General features: G+C 35.5%; 1 protein-coding gene across 2 annotated transcripts in view; it reads right to left on the reverse strand.

Annotated features, from left to right (window-relative positions):
- Window positions 1-23,345, reverse strand: part of PRKD3 (protein kinase D3) — an 83,292-nt gene that overhangs the window by 39,994 nt on the left and 19,953 nt on the right. For both annotated transcript variants that reach the window (XM_047746820.1, XM_047746821.1), the window contains exons 3-5: window positions 4,498-4,636; window positions 2,582-2,713; window positions 999-1,156 (exon numbers count right to left, since the gene is read on the reverse strand). In XM_047746820.1, coding sequence (XP_047602776.1) covers window positions 999-1,156; window positions 2,582-2,713; window positions 4,498-4,636 — 429 coding nt within the window. The remainder of the gene's footprint in view (window positions 1-998; window positions 1,157-2,581; window positions 2,714-4,497; window positions 4,637-23,345) is intronic.

Raw genomic sequence — 23,345 nt, forward strand, 5'->3', positions numbered from 1 at the left:
TCTACAGATGGAGGTCACTTTAAGTACTAGGAAATGAACAAGCAAGTTATTTTTTCTTCCCTGATTTACTGTCTTACTTTCAGAGGTACAATATATTAGGGAAAAAAATCAATAACCTAAAAATAATCTGATCTGGATTTAATTCTAATGTTGCTTACCAATTTGCTCTGTGACTTGAGTCAAGTTATTACTTGACCATTATTAGTCTCACTGTCTCATTATGTATACATCTACTAAGATATCTCACTGGAATATTGTGTGGATCAATATGTTCATTCATTCCTCATTGAATACTTACTAATTACAAGGTATTGTGCTGGGCATGGTAGGGCACACAAACACATGAGTACTATCTTTTCTAAACAGATCATAAATTCCTTGAGGACACTATGATATTAAATTAGAATGTTATACACACCATTAGCGAGGTTTGAAAAGTGGTCTGGCATTCAGCAAATAAAAGAACTTCTAGGTTAAGGGAAAAAATCCAGGAAAGGTAGCTATTGAGCTAGATCTGGAAAAAGCATGTAGGAGGGACACCAATAAAAGCAAAGGTAGAGGGAGCAATGGTGTGTTCAGGGAATGTTGAATAGAACAGACTGCTGGGGTGGGGGGCGGAGAACAGAATGTTGGAAATATAGGATATATAAAGGCTTCCTAGTGGGGAGTGATGTAATCAGAGTTGTGTATGAAGCTGTAGTGAAATAAAATGATCGGGCTCTTGTATGTAAGATGAAGTGAAGTATGGGAACCAGAAGCTAGACACTGGTAAGGAGGCTAATGCAGTGGTCCAAGTGATAATGTGGTCCCAAAGTAGATAAAAGGCAATTCATTACTACCAGTAAACTCTGTCTCCAGTAATACATGTTAAGTTTTTCAAGTGTAGGAATGTGAGTAGTCTTTAGTACATAATTTATATTCTGGGATGATGTCATATATCCTTTAGAAACATAAGGAATAAGTAGTAAAATGCTCTTTTATTGCCTTAAAATACATACCTCTTCTGTGGGAAGGGCTACATATTCAGTCTGTAGAAGTCTTGGAACTGAGAGGCCAGGTCCTGGCAGAGACACATTTGATAGACGTCTCTTTCTTACTCCACTACAATTATTTGGAATCTTGAAGGCACATCGTTTATGATAATTTAATCCACAGCCTAAATATATTTTAAAGGTAAAAAAAAATAATAGATCAAAGAAACTTTAGGGACGCCTGGGTGGCTCAGTTGTTAAGCGTCTGCATTCAGCTCAAGTCATGACTGCAGGGTCCTGGGATCGAGCCCCACATTAGGCTCCGTGCTTAGTGGGGAATCTGCTTCTCCTTTTCCTGCTGCTCCCCCTGCTTGTACGTGCACTCTCTCTGACAAATAAATAAAATCTTTAAAAAAAGTTTTTTAAATTTTAATATATACATATTTATATACTAAAGTTTTAATTATATAATTTTAATTATAATATATTTATAACATATTTATAATATATTTATATACATGATTATAAAAGTATATTTGTAAAATTACATATTATAATTTTAATTATAAAAATTTTATAATACATTTAAATATAATTTATATATTATAAAGTTTATGATATATTTATGTAATTATAATTATAAGAATTTTAAATAATTTTATAGTAATACTTTTTAGTAATTTTATGACATATAAATACATACTTATAATAATATATAAAGTATGTTACATAAAAAATACATGCTTCTTTTATTTAATTTCTTTTCTTTGGCAGCATAGTTATCCTAATTGAGAACCTAGATGACAAGCTAAGTGAAGCCAAAAAATTCAATATAAATTACTGGGCTCCACACGACTAACTGAATCAGAAATTCTGGGGATGGGTCCCAGCAAAGTATGCTTTAACAAGTCCTTGTGGTGATTCTGATACTTGGCAAAGTTTGAGAACAACTAACCTAAACACCAGCAAACTGTGGACTGTATACTAAACCCTCCCCATGACATGTGAAAGTTACATGAAATCCAAATTTCAGTGTTCATAATTCATTTTATTGAAATGCAGCATGCTCCTCGTTTCTTTACATCTTGTTTATAGCTTTCAGGGCACACAAGCAGAGTTAAGTAGTTGTGGCAGAGACTATTAGCCAACAAAACTTAAAATATTTAATTTCTGGCCCTTTACAGAAAAACTTTAATGATTCTCCACCTTTAATACTTAAGAGGACTCAGAAATGTGCACCTGACTCCTGTGACAATTTTAATTCAGAAAAACAGATCTGTCCAATTCTAAACCCTAGGTACCACCTACTCACCGAGGATCTCTTTTTTTTTTAAGATTTTATTTTTCAGAGAGAGAGAGAAAGCACAGCACATGCACACATGCACAAGGCTGGGGGAGGGGCAAAGAAAGAGGGAGAAGCAAACTCCCTGTCAAACAGGGAGCCCAATGCGGCACGGGATCCCAGGACCCTGAGTTCATGATCTGAGAGGAAGGCAGACACTTAACTGACTGAACCACCCAAGCACCCCTGATCTTATTCTTTCATTAATGATCAGAAAATGCAAATACAAAATCCTATTTCAAATGGTACAAAAACTTAGAACACATACCTTCACACTTCAGTCCTTGACGTACCAATCCCCAGAGCATCTCACCACAATAATCACAAAAAGTGGGAGCTTTATAAGAATGTACGTACAGAGTATGTGGACGAATCTGGAAGTCTTCTACTGTAGCCAAAGCTTTTTAAAAAGAAAAGTAGCCAAATAAGCCCTACATTTGTAATTGCAATGAGATTAAGAATGCTGACCATATTCATTTATGTCAAAGTACATGGAATCTTTTTTCTCTGAAAGCTTCATTTATCATAAAAAATCATTTATCTTCAGCATTTAATATTGTGGTTTTCAAGCTATTTTAGGAAGTTCATCAACTCCAAATAACTTGCGCTCCAAAACTACGTCTGCAGGTAGGTATTTCAACCTCCAAAAACATATTTAACATAGTGACAAGATCACAAATAGTTGGTAGGTCTGTTTTTACAATTAAAAACTGTTTAACTTATAACACACTGGGAAACAGAACATTAAAGTAAAAAAAAGCGGGGGGCAAAAAGTAAAAAACGTAAAACCCGTGGAAACTATGGAACTTAATCTCAATGGTAAACACTCTGAGTTCCAACTTAGGATCTCAACCTAAGTTTTCTGTCTTCTCAATAGTCCTAGTAGTTAAGAAAAAGAGACTCCTCTCCTCTCTGCGAGCAACTGAACAAGTAGACACAAACACCGGTAGCCATTCTCTCACCTCCACCTATAAGTCATCAGTGGATATCCCTGTGTTCTGATGGGCCTGATGAAGGGTCCAGAGCAAAGAAGGAACAGATAGGAGTATGACCTCCAGGGAGGACAAGAAGTAAAGCCCTCCTGGAGTGGAGAGAAAGACAGGGATTGGGAAATTTACACATGACGGGGTGGTGGTGCAGATGCATGATTAATGGAGGGGCCAGATGAATGGAAAGGATCAAGGACCAATAAGGAAAGGTGTTGGTAGGGAGGATCTCAAGAACAGGCTGCAGAGATGAGTTTGAGAAGTGGAAAAAATAGCGGCAGGAGTCTGGACTCTTGGCTGGCTTTCCTTTTTTTCTTCCCTTTCTCTCACTCTTCGCTCTCTCCTTCTCTCCCTCCCTCCTTTCCTGTAAAACAAGAAGTTCTTTTTTTTTTTTTTTTTAAGATTTTATTTATTTATCAGAGAGAGAGAGGGAGAGAGAGCGAGCACAGGCAGACAGAATGGCAGGCAGAGGCAGAGGGAGAAGCAGGCTCCCTGCCAAGCAAGGAGCCCGATGCGGGACTCAATCCCAGGATGCTGGGATCATGACCTGAGCCGAAGGCAGCCGCTCAACCAACTGAGCCACCCAGGCGTCCCCAAACAAGAAGTTCTGCAGGACTACTAGGTGCATTCATTGTTCTCTTACATTCCCCGCCAACAATCCTGCCCATCTGCTGTTGGATGAGGTCAGAAATAGAAGGAGCTAAGGAACGATAAGAGTGGATGAGGAGGAAAGGGAGGGAGGTAAGAAAATGCCCACTGAGAACACACAGGGAAGGAGCAATACTGAAATCATGGGAACAATCAGTATCACAGTTTTCTCTTCCACATCTTCATTATTTCTTTTTCTCCTTTCATTTCTGAACCCCAATTCTCTTCTTCTATGCTCTTCACAGAAATGGGGAAAATGAAATTGAATTTCAGTATAATTATTTTATTTCTTTGATTCAAAAAGTATATTCCTCTTCCAGTTCCAATGATAATTCCCTTAGCTTAGGAACATTTGGATAAACAACTCAGGGCTTATTTTCCTACTTTCTCATCTGTGACGTAACCTTCCTGAAGGGAAAACTCACATGGTCACCATTATTATAGAAGAAGTTAAGCAACTGTAGCACAAAGACTAACTGAACATAGCATTTAGTAGAAAAAATAAGGCTCATTCAAAAAAATAAATAAATAAAAGGAGTTATTTACTTACCTGAAAGAACAACTTCTACTAGGTCTCCTTCATGTATTTCATCTGCTGAGGTAATCAGCTGCAAAATATTTTCTGAGTTCATGTCATGGCGAAAGAGAAGAATTTTGTCATACATGCCAAAGAATCCACACTCTGGAAACTACAGGAGAAGAGTCCTATATCAGCATACCCATAGGTTTCCATTTTTATGAGTAAATGTCTCAATCTTATCAAAGAACCTTACATGTGGTTTTTAGCCTAACACTGTCTGCTAACAATTCTATTAATATCTAAAAGATCAACCATGGATTCAAGCATCCTTGGTTCACTTTCAAGTTCAAAAATAGAACAGTAGGGGCTCCTGGGTGGCTCAGTGGGTTAGTCTCTGCCTTGGGCTCAGATCATGGTCTCAGGGTCCTGGGATCAAGCCCCGCATTGGGCTCTCTGCTCAGCAGGGAGCCTGCTTCTCCCCACCCTCTGCCTGCCTACTTGTGATCTCTCTGTCAAATAAATAAACAAAATCTTAAAAACAAAAAAAAAAAAAAACACAACCCAGTAAACTTAAATACAATTATTTTTTTAAGCACATGTCTCTTAGAAATATAGGATTTCCTTTTTCAGTTATTGATGGAGACTATAATCTTGAATTTAACTGCTACTCTATCTTACATTGCCTGAGATAGGCAGTTTTTCCTGTCCTCTAGAACTGAGCTTCCTCTATAGCTACTAGCCACATGCAGCTAAATTAAAATTAGTTAAAATTAAATAAAATGAAAAGTTCAGCTCCTCAGTCACTCTGACCACACTGCATGCACTTAATCACCACCCTAGCTACTGGCTTGTCTATCATTTTGGACTATGCAGATATAGAACACTTTCATCATCACTTTAAACTTTACTGAACGGACCTAGTAGATTAATAATTCCCAAACTTACCGTCACAAGAGTATCAATTCCAACATTTTTGACAAATACACCTATGGCCTCTAGCATCTAATACTTTCTTTACTCACTGTAATTACAAATACATGATTTTTATGGTAACTTTCTTTTTACTATTTTTTAAAAAAATATATGTATTTAGTTGAGAGAGAAAGAGGGAGGAAGGGAGAGAGCGCATTAGTGGGAGGGGCAGATGGAGAGGGAGAAAAATTAACAAGCTGATTCTGCACTGAGCATGGAGCCCGACACGGGGCTTGATCCCAGTACCCTGAGATCATGACCTGAGCCGAAATCAAGAGTTGGGACGCTTAACTGACTGACTGCAACACCCAGGTACCCTGGTAACTTTTTAAAAAACCTTTGACCAGAACAGGAGACTTAGAGATCTGTTCACATGCCCTATGTATATTATTTCAAGGCTTCTACACTTTGTGACTACAGAGCTGACACTGTGGGTATTGGCATACCACTAAAATATGAAGGTATGAGCTCTAACAGTTTTTATAGTTAATAAAGTTATTTAAGAGAAAATTTTAAATACTTGCCTTACAAAATAACTTTAATTTCTAAATCAAGATCAAGATCATCTAAAACACCAGTGTCCTGAGAAATGCTGCTCCAGGTATTTCAATTTTCTTCAGTTTATCTCAGATTTGGACACCCTCATTGACTTATTTGGCTCCTCAGAGAATATCCTTTAATGTACTATACAGTATATCACTAGCCTGCACTGAATGGCTTGATACGTATGTCACACTGAACCATAATTGCATTTATTGCAGGGATGTTGCTGAGGATATGTTCACTTACTTCAAGAATGGTAGCCCTTCTCCGTGAGGAATCATAAAAGGAATTTCTCCGGTTGGTTCAATAATATGAACAATCTGATCATCCAATTAATCATGTTTTCTGTTTACTTCACTCACTGGGAAAAGCAAAGCTAAATTTGTGGCCCACTTCTAACATGAGTTTAGGATCTTACAGCATGTGTTTTAGGTGGAAATGCCTTATCTTCTGAACTTAATTTTCCCATTAAAAATCCTTATATAGGTATATGTCTACAAATGTCTAAATTTTATTGGAAAATTACTAAAATTAAAAAAATTAGAAACAATGACTTAATTAGAAATTTGAGTCGATTTGAATTTTTTTAAACCTGAGTAAATAATGAAAAAGTACAGAAATATTTGGAGTTTTTATAATATCCTACTTTCAACTGAGTTACCAATAATACTAACAAAACTTTATAATATGCTTTAAATATATATCTAACAGTGTAACAATTTTTAATTGAAAAGCTAGGGAGTAAAAATACAGAATCAAAAATATATTTTTATTACATTTTAAAGTTTGAAATGAAAATTTTATAAAATTTTATTAAGTGTTATCAAATTAGAAACCATTTAATAGGAATAAAACATCTCCATAAATTAGTTGCAACAGTTCTTATGTATTAAGAACTTAAGTATTAATAAAGAAAAGTTTCCAAGGCGCCTGGGCGGCTCAGTCTGTCAAGCGGCTGCCTTCAGTCCAGGTCATGATCCCAGGGTCCTGGGATCAAGCCCAGTATCCCAGTATCTGGCTCACTGCTTGGCAGGTGCCTGCTTTTCTCTCTCCCTCTGCTTGCCACTCCCCCTGCTTGCTCACTTTCACTCTTCCATGAACAAAATCGTTAAAAAAAAAAAAAAATTCCACATTCCATCCTTATATAAAAATGACTAACGAGGGATGCCTGGGTGGCACAGTTGGTTTAGTGTCTTCAGCTCAGGTCATGATCCCAGAGTCCTGGGATCAACCCTCTCCCCCTGCTCCTCCCCCTGCTCCTGTTCACACGCTCTCTCTCAAATAAATAAAATTAAAAAAAAATTTTTTTTGTATGAATAAAACTCATTTTTAAAAGTTCCACATTTTTTTTTTATGTCTTCTGAGTGCAAGGCATTGTTCCCATGGTATGTAAAGTTAAGGCAGACCTTCCCTCCCAGAAGTTTACAATCTAGTAGGAAGATGGTAATAAAACAAATCAATAACATAGTAAAGGAAATACCAAAAATGAAAAATAAATAAAATTCTAGAAGAAGGGAAAAAAACTTTAACCGGGAATGTGGAATTTCACTGAAACAGTGATAAAAAAGGGAAGCAAGGTTTCCATGGGCAGAAAGTGAAAGTGAAAGTATAAAGGTTGTAGTTGAGAAAACACATAAATGGAAGAAAGTTAAGTGGACTCCTATGACCCCAAGGGCTGGGGTGGAAAGAGGACAAAAATGCACACAGGAGCCCCATGGAGACTATACTTAAGAAAGAAACTTGGGAGTCATCAGAATGGGGTGCAGGCATTGCCACCTACTAACTACAGCACCTTAGATAAGCTGCTTAACCTCCCTATGCTGTTTGTTATCTATAAATTTGGAGTAACAGCAATACTGGCTTTATAGGGTTCTGGTCAAAATTTATGTATTTAATGACATAAAGTAGTACCATGATCAGTAAATACAAGTGGTTCTTTTTATCTTACATCTAAAAGGGGAGAGACAAAAAATCCCAGAGCAAGGCAGTGATGCAATCAAATCTGTATCTTAAAAAGATAATGCTGACATGTGGTAGGGACTGAAACAGGAAGAGACTAGAGCAAGCTCCTAAAGAAGGCTGAAGCTATTGGTCAGGAAAGAGGTAGCAGGGTCTGGATTATTCAGTAAGGAGATGGAAAGCAAGACAAGAAGGAACACTTCTCTCTCAAATCTATCTTTGGTAAATTACATGGATCATTAGTATTGTTTTGACCAAGCCAGAAGTCCCGATAACTAAAGAGCTAAATAAATACATTAATGAAAGAAGAAAACATCAAAAAAATGTGTGGCTTAGAAAAAAAATACATGTAAAATCATCTTCTTGATAAACACATGACCCAGTGAATTCATACTAGCATTATTTAAGAAATTGAAGCACGAATAAAAATGACAGGGAGTGTATTAAGAACATTTACTTAAAATAAGCATTTGTGAACCAGGCTGGAAAGCCTTCAGTGATGATAAAAAAAAAATGAAGTAATTTTCTAGTCTAGCAAATATTTACATAAACTATATTCATCTATATGGTTGAGAAATTATAGAGTTCCAAGAGGGGGAAATGTACTAAATAGCTTGTAGAAAATAAATTTCTCCTATTCACAATTATGATTTGTAAGTATGACTTGGTAGGATATTTAGGAATCATCTGAGGAGTCAGCACAAAATGAAGTAACAGAAAATAGCACCTGAAAAAAAAGGCAAGAGACTATTATTAAACGTTGCCACTGAACATCAGAGAAAAACTGTAGCCAAGTTTTAAAAAACACTATGAAGTCTTGAGACAGGGGTATGTTAAATATCTAAAAAGAAGAAACAAGGGAAAAAAAAAAAAGAAGAAACAAGGAAACAAGGAAAGTGAGCACACACTTTGAAAGATCTAAACAATTATTCAGAGAAAAACCCATACAAAAAACAAAAAAGCAAAACCCTGCTAATAATGATTTGAACTTACCACTATTGAAACTTCATAACTTTTATAACAATTCAGAGAGGTGCCTGGGTGGCTCAGTCGGTTAAGCATCTGCCTTTAACTTAGGTCATGATCTCAGGGTCCGGGGATAGATTCCCATGTCAGGCTCCCTGCTCAGTGGGAAGTCTGCTTCTCCTTTTCCCTCTGCCCCTTCCCCACCACTTGTGCTCTCTCTCTCAAATGAATAAAATAAAATCTTTTAAAAAATTCAGAAACAAGATTTTTAAGCAGGAGTAAATTGTTATGCCATGTCTCAATTCTGACCATACACTAAAATTCCCTGTGGACCTTAAAAGATCTTCCCAGGTTTATGGTTAAGCTCTGTGGAATAAGACATGGACACCTAAATATCAAGTTCACTTTTTTTTTAAATTTTTTTTATTTTATAAACATATATTTTTATCCCCAGGGGTACAGGTCTGCGAATCGCCAGGTTTACACACTTCACAGCACTCACCATAGCACATACCCTCCCCAATATCCATAACCCCACCCCCCCAACCCCCCTCCCCCCATCAACCCTCAGTTTGTTTTGTGAGATTAAGAGTCACTTATGGTTTGTCTCCCTCCCAATCCCATCTTGTTTCATTTATTCTTCTCCTACCCCCTCAACCCCCATGTTGCATCTCCTCTCCCTCATATCAGGGAGATCATATGATAGTTGTCTTTCTCCGATTGACTTATTTCGCTAAGCATGATACCCTCTAGATCCATATTATTCAATATATTTACTACATACACTCCTTAAAAAAACAGACTTAAAAAAAACGCCTTATTTTTAAGAACAATTTTAGAGTTACAGAAAAATTGAGACAGTAGTACAAAGAAATCCCATATACCCCACAACTAGTTTCCCCTCTTATGAACGTCTTACATTAATATGGTACATTGCAATTAGTGAACTAAGACTGATACATTAACTAGAAAGTCCATACTTCATTCAGATTTTCTTAGCTTTTACTCAATTTCCTTTTTCCATCCCAGGATCCCACACAGGATACCACCTTACCTTTAGCTGTCATGTCTCCTTAGGCCTCTTTTGGCTTTGACAGTGTTTTTTTTAAGACTTTGCTGGGTTCTGAGGACTTTGACTAAAAATCAGGTATTGTGTAGGATGTCCCACCATTAAAATTTGTCTAATGTTTTTCTCATGATTAGACTGGAGTTATGGGTTTTGGGAAAGACCACAGAGGTAAAGTGTCATTCTCATCACATATCAAGCATACCTACTACCAACATGATTTACTGCTATTGATGTAGACCTTGATTATCTGGCTAAGGTAGTATTTGTCAGATTTCTTCACTTTGTGCAAAGTTATTTCCTCTGAACCCCTAATACTGTACCCATTGCAAGTCAGTCACCATGGGCAGCCCACTTTTTTTTTTTTAATTTTATTTATTTATTCAAGAGAGAGAGAGAACATATGTGTGTACATGAGTGGGGGTTGGGGAGAAGAGAGCAGGGCAGAGGGAGAGAGAAACTCTCAAGCAGACTCCATGCTGAGCACAGACAGAGCCTGACCCCACAACCCCATGATCATGACCCTAGCCAAAAGCAGGAGTTATATGCCTAACAAATTGAGCCAGCCAGGCACCGCTAGACAGCCCACTCTTAAGGAATGGTGAGTTATGTTCCTTCTCCTTGAAGGCAGAGTATCTATATAAGTTATTTGGAATTCTTCTGCATGTGAGATTTATCTATTCTCACCCACTGATTTATGCATTCATCCAATCATTTATATATACATGTATGCTCACAGATATTTATTAATACTTTGGGATATAATATACACTTTTTAAAAATATCATTTATTTTTGAATAGCAATTTATTCACAAAGCTCAAAATTTTTAAAGTACAAAAGAGTATAGTTCAAAATCTATGCTGGAGTTGCCCTGCTAGCCCTGCCAGAGTCGACTATTGCCAGCTCTCCTTATTATCCTTCTGAAGATATTTTATATCAAAAATGATTTTTGTTATTGTTGTTTTACACAATTGTATAGTTTTATTTTACTAGTTCCCTACTGACGGGATAGGAGTTGAGGAATAAAACTAAGGCCAAACTGCTTTGAGTTCAAATCCTGATCCATTTCACTTATTAACTATAACCGTTGCTAACTTAACCTCAATTTTTCTATCTCCTACTTCATAAGGTAATTATGAGAATTAAATAAATGAGTACACCCAAAAAGCTTAGAACTCCTGATCCATTTTGGGCACTACATAAATCTTAGCTACTGTTTCAAATCTTTTGTTACTTCAAACAACACCGAATGTAATATCTTATACACACAACTTTTTCACTTTTTGAGTATATGGATAGGATTACTTCCCAGAAATAGATTTGCTACGTCAAAGAATATGCAATTTGACATTTAATTTTTTTAAATTTTGTATTCATTCCTTTTTAGAGAGAGCAAGTGCATAGGGGTGGAGGAGTGATGGGGGGGCACAGAAGAGAGGGAGAGGGAGAAAAAGAATCTTAAGCAGGCTCCACACCCAGTGTGGAGTCCAATTCAAGGCTTGATCTCATGACCTGAGCCAAAATCAAGAGTTAGACATTTAAGTGACTGAGCCATGTAGGCGCCCCTTGACACTTTTAGATACTGCTAAAATGTTCTTTATAGAGACCATACCAATTTACATTTCCATAAGTAATATACTGAGTGCTTATTTTTCCGCATCTTATTTTTTATGCTCTATTAGTCAGCTTAGGTTGTATTAACAAAATATCATAGGTGGAACAGCTTAAACAACACAAATTTATTTTCTCAGAATTTTGGAGGCTAGACTCCTGAGATCAGGGTACTAGCATGTTCAAGTTCTTGAGAAGCTTATTCCTTGCTTGCAGTCAGCAACCTTGTCCCTAGTGCTCAGATGACCTCTCTTCCAAAAATGCACATAGGGGGAGGGAGAGAGGGAGAAGGTAGGAAGAGAGAGAGACACCTCTTTCTTCCTCTTCTTATATAAACCTACCAATTCTATCAGACTAGAACCCTATGATTCACTGAACCTTCCTGAAAATTCTATCTCCAAAGTCACACTGAGTGAGGCTTAAGGCTTCAACCTATGAATGTGAGGGGTGGGGAGGAGAGACAAAATTTAGTCCTTAGCAAATCTGTTAATGTTAGGTAAAAAATGGTATTTTGGTACAGTTTTAATTATAAAAGGTTGAACATCTTTTACATGCTTAAGGGACAACTGTATTTCCTTTGTATGCATTAGTTATTTGTATTCTTTGACCATTTTTAACGGATTAGCAGATCTTTAAAACTCCAAATACAAACATTCCTCAAAATGTTTTTCATTATGTAGGAAATCCTTAGTAAGTCCAGGACAACAAATCAAAAAACACAAACAAAAATCCTGTATACTTAACAGAATATATGTTGAATTTCCCAAAATGATCTGATGCCAATAAAATATTTTATACAGGAAGAGGCCTCTGTGCCAAAATAATAGCTTATTTGCCTACACCAGACTCCAGTAGAAAAGAATAATAGACTTTTTTCCCTTTCAAAATTGTATAAGAAGAAATATTCTAGCAAACTAATGAAAATCAATTCTTGATTACATTTATAAATCCACTATTTCCACTGGACTCCTTTCTCTCTACCATCCAGAATGCAAGTCTTAGCTAATAAAATGCTATAATGCTTTTTAAGCATTCTACTTTCATGAGGAAGAAAGCAATTTGCGATAGGGAACAAGATTAGAAGAACAGCAGAGGTGGTAACATGCTAGTAACTGTCAGTTTTAATTGTCACTGGCTATTTATTTAGCTTATTCCTAAACCAGGGTTCTTAAGCAGGGTATTTTGTCCCCCAGGAGGTATGTAGGGCACTGTGTGTAGTGGGTAGAGGCCAGGGATGCTGCTAAACATCCTACAATGCATGAGGCACTGCAGAGGACAAAAAATTATCCAGCCCAGGGGCACCTGGGTAGCTCAGTGGGTTAAAGCCTCTGTCTTCGGCTTAGGACGTGATCCCAGGGTCCTGGGATCGAGCCCCACATCGGGCTCTCTGCTCAGCAGGGAGCCTGCTTCCTCCTCTCTCTCTCTCTGCCTGTCTCTCTGCCTACTTGTGATCTCTGTCTGTCAAATAAATAAAATCTTAAAAAAAAAAAATTATCCAGCCCAAAATATTGACAGTGTTGAGGTTGAGAAACCCTGCTTTGGGGAATAAGAGGGGTCAAGAATATAGAGAGACTGGAAAATGTGAAAGGAAGTTGACAAAGTTCAGAAAATTACACATGCCCATATTTCCTTCCCTAGCCTACCTCAGCCTTGATTAAAAGAAAAGAGGAAATGAAAGAAACAGCAAAAGAACTTGCAGGGTAGAAGCAAAATAGGCCTTTAATTTGGCCTCATTCCAAACTACCCCCAGGGTTTTCTGGACTTGCTTTCTACAGACTGTGCAAATACTCCTTTCTTGACTATGCAAAATGAATTCTCTTCCCAGTCCGTATGGGAGAGGGATGGAATTTCATTCTAAGTTATCAAATGTGCACCCTTTATATACTGCTGTCTTTGCCCACTTCACATTCCATATGTCTTTACTTTTGCAGTAAAGATGGCTTCAATAATAAAAAACAGAGCATCTTATCTTTCTAGAACCATCTTACGGAAATATCTTTTGTTGGTATTAACACCTGTTTGTAATTAAAATGTGCTATTTAACATCATTTCTCAGGAAGTATGTAGTTGAAAAGAATTTCAGTGACTACTTCTATATACAGATAGACAGCACTACAGTCTAGATGAGTCAATGAGAAAATTATTCAGTGGGGACTCTTAATTTATTCTTAACTTTCATCATTAATCTTCAACCTAGGATTTTCTGCATATGACACATTAAAGGAGCTGCTTCATTTAACACCATTTCTCTTTGACACAAACCAGAGCAATCTTTTTTCATTTCCTTTTTACTTGTTTTGCTATTAGTTCTGTTTATCTTCAATTCAAACTTTCTGGAACTTTCTATCCCAGCCAACATATTTACCTGATTATCTAGCAGAATTGGGGGAAAAAAATCTTTCTTCTGGTTTGATCTTCCAGATTAGTAATGGTTGCCTGGCATTATTCTGCCAAGACAAAAAATGTAGGGTAAAGAGCAGGATGTCACCTAGCCACTGTAACACAGCTGTAGGAGAAAGAATAGGGGAGGAAAAAGAAAAAAAACCTAACACAGAATGACAACTGGTTTCCAGAAAACAAAAGACACAGCTGGGGTTTTCGCTCTACTTTGGCAGGACCTGAAAATTATACCCAATCCATGTCTGCAGAAACAATGTATTCACTTGACAAGTAGATAAAAATCACTCCTAAACTAGGATATACAAGCAAAGACTCTTCAGGTCTAGTGTCATGTAAATGGTCAAACTAAAAACAAATGTTTTATAACCAGCTGCTGAAAGCAGAGTTTGCTTTAGTTAGATTCATTTCAATTTCAGTAAATACCATTACAGCTTAAAATGAATTGCTGTTGGCCAATTTTCTTTCTTATTACTCCAATTACATCTACTATGTTCATTCAACAAATTAACACAATACAGCAGTAGCACTGGCAATTTGAGATCAAGAATGTGAGGAACTAACATTCACTGAGAGTAGCTACTATGCAACCAGGTGCCATGTAAAGCACTTGACATGGCTATCTCACTTAACTTTCTCAAAACTCCTAAAACAAGTAATCCCAGTCCTCTAATTAACACTCGATCTCAATTTTTTATAGTTGATCATATGCTAAATACTAAAATCAGAAGGCATGAGTAAAGCAATGTCAGTGTGAAAGAATCCTATACCTGTTTTGGTATTTACTAAAATTTTAAGAGCACTATAAGGATCGATGATCTTTTTAGATAGGAGAGATTTTAAAATTATGAGTATTACTATTTTGAAGGCACTAATTATGTGGCAGTCACTGCATTCAGAGCTTTACATTTTATCACAATTTTTTAATGAAGATAGGAATCATGATCCCAGCTTTGCAGATGAAGATCTGAAGTAAGTGACCTGAAAAGGGTTTATAATCTCTAAACAAAGTTTTTAAGAATCAAAGCTCCACCCCAAGTCTGCCTCTTTGGCTTTAAAACACTGCTATCTCTTTCTTGGGTTATTCTCTCTCATTTTAAAACATACACCAATAACAAAAAATAATAGTACAGGTTTAAACCCTAATATAATTTTGACATTGGGAATCCCTGCACAATCACTCTAAGATTGGGCAAAGCTTTTGGTTCCCCGGGTTTTGATTTGCTCACTGTAATGTGACTCTTTGGTAGTTCCTCCCAGCAGAGATCTAGTTTCCATTTGGTTCAAGCTCAATTCTACCTCTGCTCAGATCTGTCTGCCTTCTCAGTTCTCCTCACAGCCAGTCCCACTAGTTTTTTGAGTTCCATTAGTTTCAGCATTCTCTTCAGCGTATAACTCCTAGAAGGAAGAGATACTGCTTGTTGCTAAGTCTGCTTCTTTATAAACTAATACGTAGATAAAGGAATCTACGGATACATCTAAAAATTTACATTCATTCCTGAAACTAATATACATTGTATGTCAACTATACTTCAATAAAAATTAAAATTTACATTGTTTAACTATGTCCATATTCACAAAAGAAACTGTACTGCATACTTAAAACAAACATGTCCAAGCCAAACTGGCAACCAATCCTATTTGAAAGCTCTCGATTCACATGTAGAAGATTCACAAATGGAATTCTAAGCCAGATAATTCTTTGTTGTGGGGAGCATGGCAGTAGCATCCCTGCCCTCTACACACCAGAAGCCAATAGCACTCCCTCTCTCCCGGTAAAAACCAAACAAAAAATCTCCAGACACTGCTAAATGTTGCCAGGGATCAAAATCACTCTGGTTGAAACCACTGGTTTAATTTAATCTCAAACATTAAAATGAGATATTGGAGCTATAATATCTGCCAATTAAGTAGCGCTAATCTACATTCTTATAAGCAATAAGGAAAAAGTTTACTGGTGTTCTCAGAGTGAATTAACTAAGAATTTCAAGTATTTCAAGAAGCTCGCCTTTTACACAATCCCAGGAACAAAGAGTTTTTTAAAATAAGTATCTGAAAAATATAAAGTAGTTGGAGCAGGTTGGGCACAACTAAGGTACCAACACATGAAACAATGGGAAAGAACACTGGTGCTTATCTGCTTCTTTCTTTCTATAAATCACTTAATCAATAGAGGGTAATTATCACCATAGGTTATTTGCAGTATTGTTTTCAGCAGTAAAAGCAGATAGAACATGTCCTTAACCAATGCCTACTGAGACTAAGGCATTTGGGGGGAACGATGAATAAGAGAGAACCAATTTCAATGTAACATAAATGCTGGAAACACTTCAAATATTCAAGAAAAGGAAGCTAAATTTTTGGCTTATTGTTAAAGACAACAACAACAAAAGAAACACCACCCAATCCACCCTCGGGATGTGTCATGAAACTGGACTGAATTCAAAGAGTGACCACTTTTGGTCATATCCAAGTTCTAAGCAAAGCTCAACTATAAATGTTAGATATTTTCCTGGAAACAAACAAACAAAAATCACAATGTATATATTTTGTATTATCTGTATTAGAACTCAATCCCATTTTTAACTTACTATAGCCCTGAAATCATTGATTTTTCTCTATTTCTATGAAGCTTTATCATATCCTCATTCATACTGGAAATACCTATTTCATTTTCCCCCAATGGAACACCATACCTAATCTGTATTTATTACTACTATTTTGAACATTTCCCCACATGCCTGTTTACTAATTTAACATTTTTGTGAAATGTATTTTTATATCATTTGACTAAATATTTAAAATCAATGTTTTTCTTACCAGTACATGAGCCCTTTACAGAATAAAGACATTAATGATATTTAAAACTTGTGTAGTATTTCCCCAATCTTATCTTTGTTTTTATTTTTATATATGTAAATATTTTAATTTTCAATACGCAAATCTGTAAACTGTATTTTCCCCTGTGCCTCCTTTACTTGATATGAAAGTGAGATATCCCATTCTAAGTTTGATAAATATTCAATTTCTTTTTTTCTCAAAATTCTTGTATTTAAAACTTTTACTTTAATTGCTCTGAAATTTATCCTGGTGTCAGGTATTAATTGGAGGTCTATGTTAATGCTCCTCTCATTGCCTATCTTGCTTTCTAATAGAAACTCCATTTCTGAAAAATGATTCCCTTTTATTTCTCATGCCTCCTTAGCCATATACCTAAAATGTACTATGGATCTGTCTATTACTGTTCAAGGAGTATACAGTTTCCATTATTGTAACTTTTTTTTCTCCCCCCTTTCCCTTATTTTTCAGACTTTTAACTTAATACTTTTGGCTACTTTTTAAACTTTAGAAAAATCAGGTAAAAAGAATTCCAATAAAATCCTGAATAGAAAACATAATTTGGGAAGTAAAAATTATACACTGTCAGTCTTCTTTTTTCAGGAATATGATAATGGGTTTTATTTCATAAAGTCTTAAATACTTCATAAAAATTTAAATTTTATATCTGGATTCATCCATTTCTTAAGACAGTTATCAAAAATACCTTAATCATTTTTTCCTAATGGAAATATTAATGTATTCTTGGTTAGTTTTTATGTCCTCCTTTTGGTATCAAAAGATCTTACATAGTTTTATTTAACTATCCCTAGGCCTCTGTAGTTGCTCTATAAGCTCCTTCTGGCAGTTTAGTCCTTGGGAATGCATCTACCGTGTAAGAATAGAGAAAAGCATGTTTACTCACTGCTCAATAATAGTAACTAGTTAAATCAGTTGAACTCAAAATTATGATTCTGAAGCCACATCTGTAATCACCATTAATCTAAAGAATCATATAATGACTTCATCCCCTAAGGAATATAATATACTATAATATTCTAAGACAAAAATCACAGGTTTTCAGGAGTTGAAGAATGCACATGAAATAGACACATATGGCCCAAGAACAGACAATCAAATAAACCACAGAATTGATATACCATTAACCTCCAATTTTCTGCACCAATAAAGAGAACATTTGTAGAGCTAGTAGAAAACTGTAAATAATTTACCTATACAGATTAAGGAACAACTGGGTTGTCTTCTACACAGCAGAAAATGGATTATGACATTTGTGTATATTCTGTAAAAGTACAAAAGCGAAACATAAACTTAACTGGGAGTAGCTTTCACTCACTTCTGGATCACCACTAATTTCCAATAAACTCCGAAAAGAAAAGGGTTCCCAAGTATGTGCGACTTAAGTTTTGCTTTTTAAGTTTAGAAACCACTAAGGTCAGATTAATAATAATATTATTAATAAACTAATATTGAGACATTGCTATATGTCAGGTGTTAGGCTAAGCAAAACATATCATTTAATATACATATACACACACAACCATGAAATGAGCACTATTTTAGACCTCATTTTTTAGATAAGAAACCAAGGTTACACAACTAGTAGGTGGCAGAGATAAACCCAAATTTGACCCCAAATGTTTTTTTTAATTTATTTTTTATTTTTTTTAAAAGACTATTTGACAGAGAGAGAGAGAGAGCACAGCAGGAGGAGCAGCAGGGAGAGGGAGAAGCAGGCTCGCAGAGCAGGGAGCCCCATGTGGGCTCAATCCCAGGACTCTGGGATCATGACCTGAGCCAAAGGCAGATGCTTAACGACTGAGCCAACCAGGCGTCTCCCCCCACAAATGCTTTTTAATAACCATACTACACTGTTTCATATGAATTTTAAAATTTATTCAACCAAAAAATACTTGTTGAACACCTACTGTGGACATGTCTGACCTCACAGAGCTTACAGTTTTATGGTGGCTATACTTAAGTAAAAGAACAATTACAATCAATATCATGAAAGTTTAAATACAAGTTGTCCAGGAATGAAGAGCACAGCACATGGTAATTAAATGGATATACATAAATGTTGTATTTTACTATTTCCATACTCTCCATAAAAGGCAACTTATGGTTTAACATACTGGAAGAAAAACAACGGTGGGGATGGTAAATGGAATTACCACGAACAGAACAGAAATCACCATGAATTTCTAGCTCACATAAGTTTAGAACACTACTAGGAAGCAGAATCATACAGCTTTATTCATTTACCTGTGGGAGGGGGGAAGTTAATATATGCATAAATACACAGGTTTCCGATTATTGAGGATGTTAAAGGCATCTTGCTTTATCCATGCTGCAAGCTATCAAAGTAGTAGCAGGATACTTTACTAACCACTAAGGTTTATTTCCCCAGGTGAAGGACCAGAGTTGGTGACAATAAAAGCAAAAAGTAGGGTTTAAAGCAAGCTTCCATACCTCCTGAATGAGATGGTAGTTATTCCTTTGAGTCATTTATCATTTTGTACCTTCTTTTCGAGTCTTACCATGATCTACCTTATATTATGATAATTTTCATTCACTCATCTTCTTTTTTTTCCAGAGCACAAATCATTGGGGCAGAAAATTTATCTTTCATCTTGGTAACTCTACAGTATCTAGCATGGTGACTGAACAGAATAAGTGCACCACAAATATTTGTTCAATTGCATGAAGCCATAACAGATAATGGTACCCGCTAAAGGGTCATTGTACCACACTATTTAGCTCTCTGCAAATTGCCAAGTAAAAGAAATGAAATCACTAGCACTTATTTTTTCTATCTAAAAATTTCAACTATCATACTAACCTATAATCAGATAGACTTCACTGAATTTTTTAATTTGTATACAAGATTTTAAATATACATATAATTATATCTTATATGATGGCAAGCTCATACAACAAAATACACAATTTAAATATTTGGAACAAATATCTTCAGTTTATTACTTATCTGCTCTTTTAAACTTACTGATTTCTATTATACTTACGTTCTCGATTCTGGCTTTCCTTAGAGGCATAGGTAGAACTCTTAAACAGACTCTCTGCTCCCAGAAAGCCTTACTTAAATAGTCTGGGGAAGGGTTGTTCTAAGATGCAGCCAGTGTTGAAAACCACTGTTACAAAATAAACTGTATGTAACCTTGAAACCACATACATGGAGTTTGTAAACACGTAAAAATCTTGATCCTTCACAACATCTGAACTGTGATAAAGATTTCTGAAAATTTAGCTACTTTTGCATAACTACTATGAAACAAAATTTGAAGATTTTGCTCCTAATTAAAGAAAAAAAAGCTGGTCTTTAGGAAATGTTCACTGACAGAGTAATCAAAAAGTTTTGTGGGATGTTTAAAAATTATTGGATAAGATTTTATAAGGAAAACAAATAGACATAAACACTGAAGTGCATTTGTCAAAATATATATATTAGAGATTGTTCATTGGATTGTCACCAATTTACGACCTTATCAAAAATTACTGAAACATGGAAAACTTTAACAAGGAGCTAGATTCACACTCCTTCAAGCTATTTCTAACAGTAGGCTGGGACTGAAAAATAATTCACTCAGGTGAATCACACATTCACTCAGATGTGGTCATGGCATAACCCAGGGACGATTCAAATACAGCTTTCCATTACATATATTTCAACTGAGGGTGCCTGGGCGGCTTAGTCATTAAGCATCTGCCTTCCGCTCAGGTCGTGATCCCAGGGTCCTGGGATGGAGCCCCACATGGGGCTCCCTGCTCAGCAGGAAGCCTTCTCCCTCTCCCCCCGCCCCGCTTGTATTGCTTCTCTACCTGCCTCTCTCTCTGTCAAATAAATAAAAAAAATATATATTTCAAGTGAAAGCCTAAAGAGTAGATAGAAAGATGAAGAGGAAAGCAAAAGAACGTGTTCAGAAAAATTTTGTAAGGGTAGTAAAAATGGCACACAGGAAAAGACCAAAGGAAGCTTTAATGAATACAAAAAGTCTCCCAAGTTGAGGAAACTATAACCTCAAGACCAAGTTCAACAAAACCCAGCAACAAAAACAGAAAGAAAACCACAATAAAGCAATCATATTCAAACTCCTGAAAACCAGGAAGACAAAAATTGTAAATGAAGCCAGAGAAATGAACATATTGCATACAGTTTGGATCTAACACAACATAATGAAAAATAATGAAAATGTTAAATACGGGAGTAAATATAAAAGATAATTTTTCTTACTTTTACTTTCTTTAAAACATAATTTACTGCTAAAAAGCAAGAAGAATAACAATATGTTGTGGGATCTATAGCAACAGCTGATCATTATTCAGATTCCAGATCTGTGAACATGCCTACTTGCTAAAATTTATTTGGAACCAAAAATCAATACTTTCTGTGCCTTTGCAGTCATTCACAGACATGCACAGAAGAAAAAAAAAATTAAGTCACTCTTCTGCATATTCCCAGTTGAAGTCAAATAAGGTGATGCTCTGACTTCTTGTTTCAATTTTCACAGTATAAAAAAACATGTCTTTTTCATGGTCTACTTACTGTCATGTGTTCTGAACTTGGGTTATTTTTTCTTATAGTGATTTTTCTGTTTAGAATGCCAGCCCCCCAAGCATCATGCTGAAGTGCTGTCAAGTGTTCCTAAAAGTGAAGCAGCCTATAATATGCCTTATGGAGAGAATATGTGTGTTAGAGAAGCTTCATTCAGTTACAGTGCTGCTGGCCATGAGATCAGTGTTAATGAATCAACTACATACATATTAAATTAGGCACCTTTAAAGAGAAACACATATAAAACAGGCTTATGCATTTACTGCTTGACAAAAATTTTGTGACCAGATGCTTATAGGAACCTAACCCTATATTTCCCCTAGGAGCAACTGTTCAATATTCACTAATTCAAGGTTTGAGGTCACTTTACAGAATATAACTATCACAAATAATGAGAATAAACTGTTTACAGGAATAAAATGTATGACAACAGAACAAGTGACAACAGAAAGAAAACAGAAATATACTATTCTAAGGTGTAGACTACATCATTCTTAGAATAGTATGATATTGTTTGAAGACATCTCTGATGAAATAAAGATGCATATTATACAAACTAGAGCAAGGTTGGCAAAAATTTTCCATAAAAGACCAGCTACTAGTATTTTAGGATTGGTGTACCATATAGTCTCTGTCATAGCTACTTAACTCTGCTGTTGTAGCATAAAAGCAGCCACAGGCAAGATATTCATGAATGAGCATGCCCATGTCTCAATAAAACTCTATTCACAAAAAGAGGTGTTGGGTCAGATTCGGCCCACAGATGTAGCCTACTGATCCTGGCACTAGAGAAACTGCGGAAAAAAAATTTTTAAAGAGTATAATAAATCAACAATGGAGATAAAATGTACTTACAGAATATACTCAATTCAAGAAGAGAAAATGACCCAAGACCAGAAGAGACAAACAGAAATCAATATATTTAAATGCATCTATATTAAACATTGTATTAAATATAAATGGTCTATGCACTTAAAAAGCAGAAGTTGTCAGACTGAATTGACCCAAGGGTATGTAATCAACAAAAAACCCCACTTCACATAAGACAGAGAGATTATAAGCAAAAACATGTAAAAATATACCACAATGCAAATACTAATTTTTTGGGAAAAAAAGTAAGATTGGTTAGATCAATACTACACAAAGATGACTTCAGAACAAGGCACATTCCAGAGAGAAGGGAAAAAACTTACACCAAAAAAGAAATCAATATATCAAATGTTGTAAAAATCCTAAATGTGCCTGAAATAATTTTTGCTTCATGTTTTTAAGGTCTTTAATTAAAATTAAAAGGACTAATAGACAAATCTAAAATTATACTCAGAGATTTCAATACTCCTTTCTCAATAAAGGGTAGAATAAGAAAAGAAATCTATAAAGATAAAGAAAACACTATCAACCAACTCGATCTGATCTTCATAGAAAACTTCATTCAACAAGAACAGAAAATAAATTTTTAAAAAACTGCATATGTAACATTCAGAATGTAGTGTAAGACAGAATCCTACACAATTAAAAAAAAACTCTTGAATTACACAGATTGAAATTAAAGTATATTCTTGGGCAAAAATTAAAATTAGAAATCAATATAACAGAAAAGCACCTGAAAATTTTTCAAATCCTTCCAAATTAAACAATCCATGGATCACAGATGAAATCACAAGTGAAATTAGGAGATGATTCAAACAAAATGTAAATGAAAATCCAACATATCAAAGTTTTTGTGGCATGCAGTTAAAGTAATGACTAGAGGGAAACCTTACAATGCTAGACATACATAAAAAAGACAAGACTCAAATCAATGACCCAAGCTTCCACCTTAAGAAACTGAAAATAAAGTTAAACTTAAAGAAGGTAGAAAAAAGATAATTAAAAAATAGAAAACAGACAATAATAGAAAAATCACTTTAAAGGGTAATGAACACAAAGCACAACTTTCACCAATGAATCT

Source organism: Lutra lutra, chromosome 9, assembly GCF_902655055.1.
Source record: "Lutra lutra chromosome 9, mLutLut1.2, whole genome shotgun sequence".
NCBI lineage: Eukaryota > Metazoa > Chordata > Mammalia > Carnivora > Mustelidae > Lutra > Lutra lutra.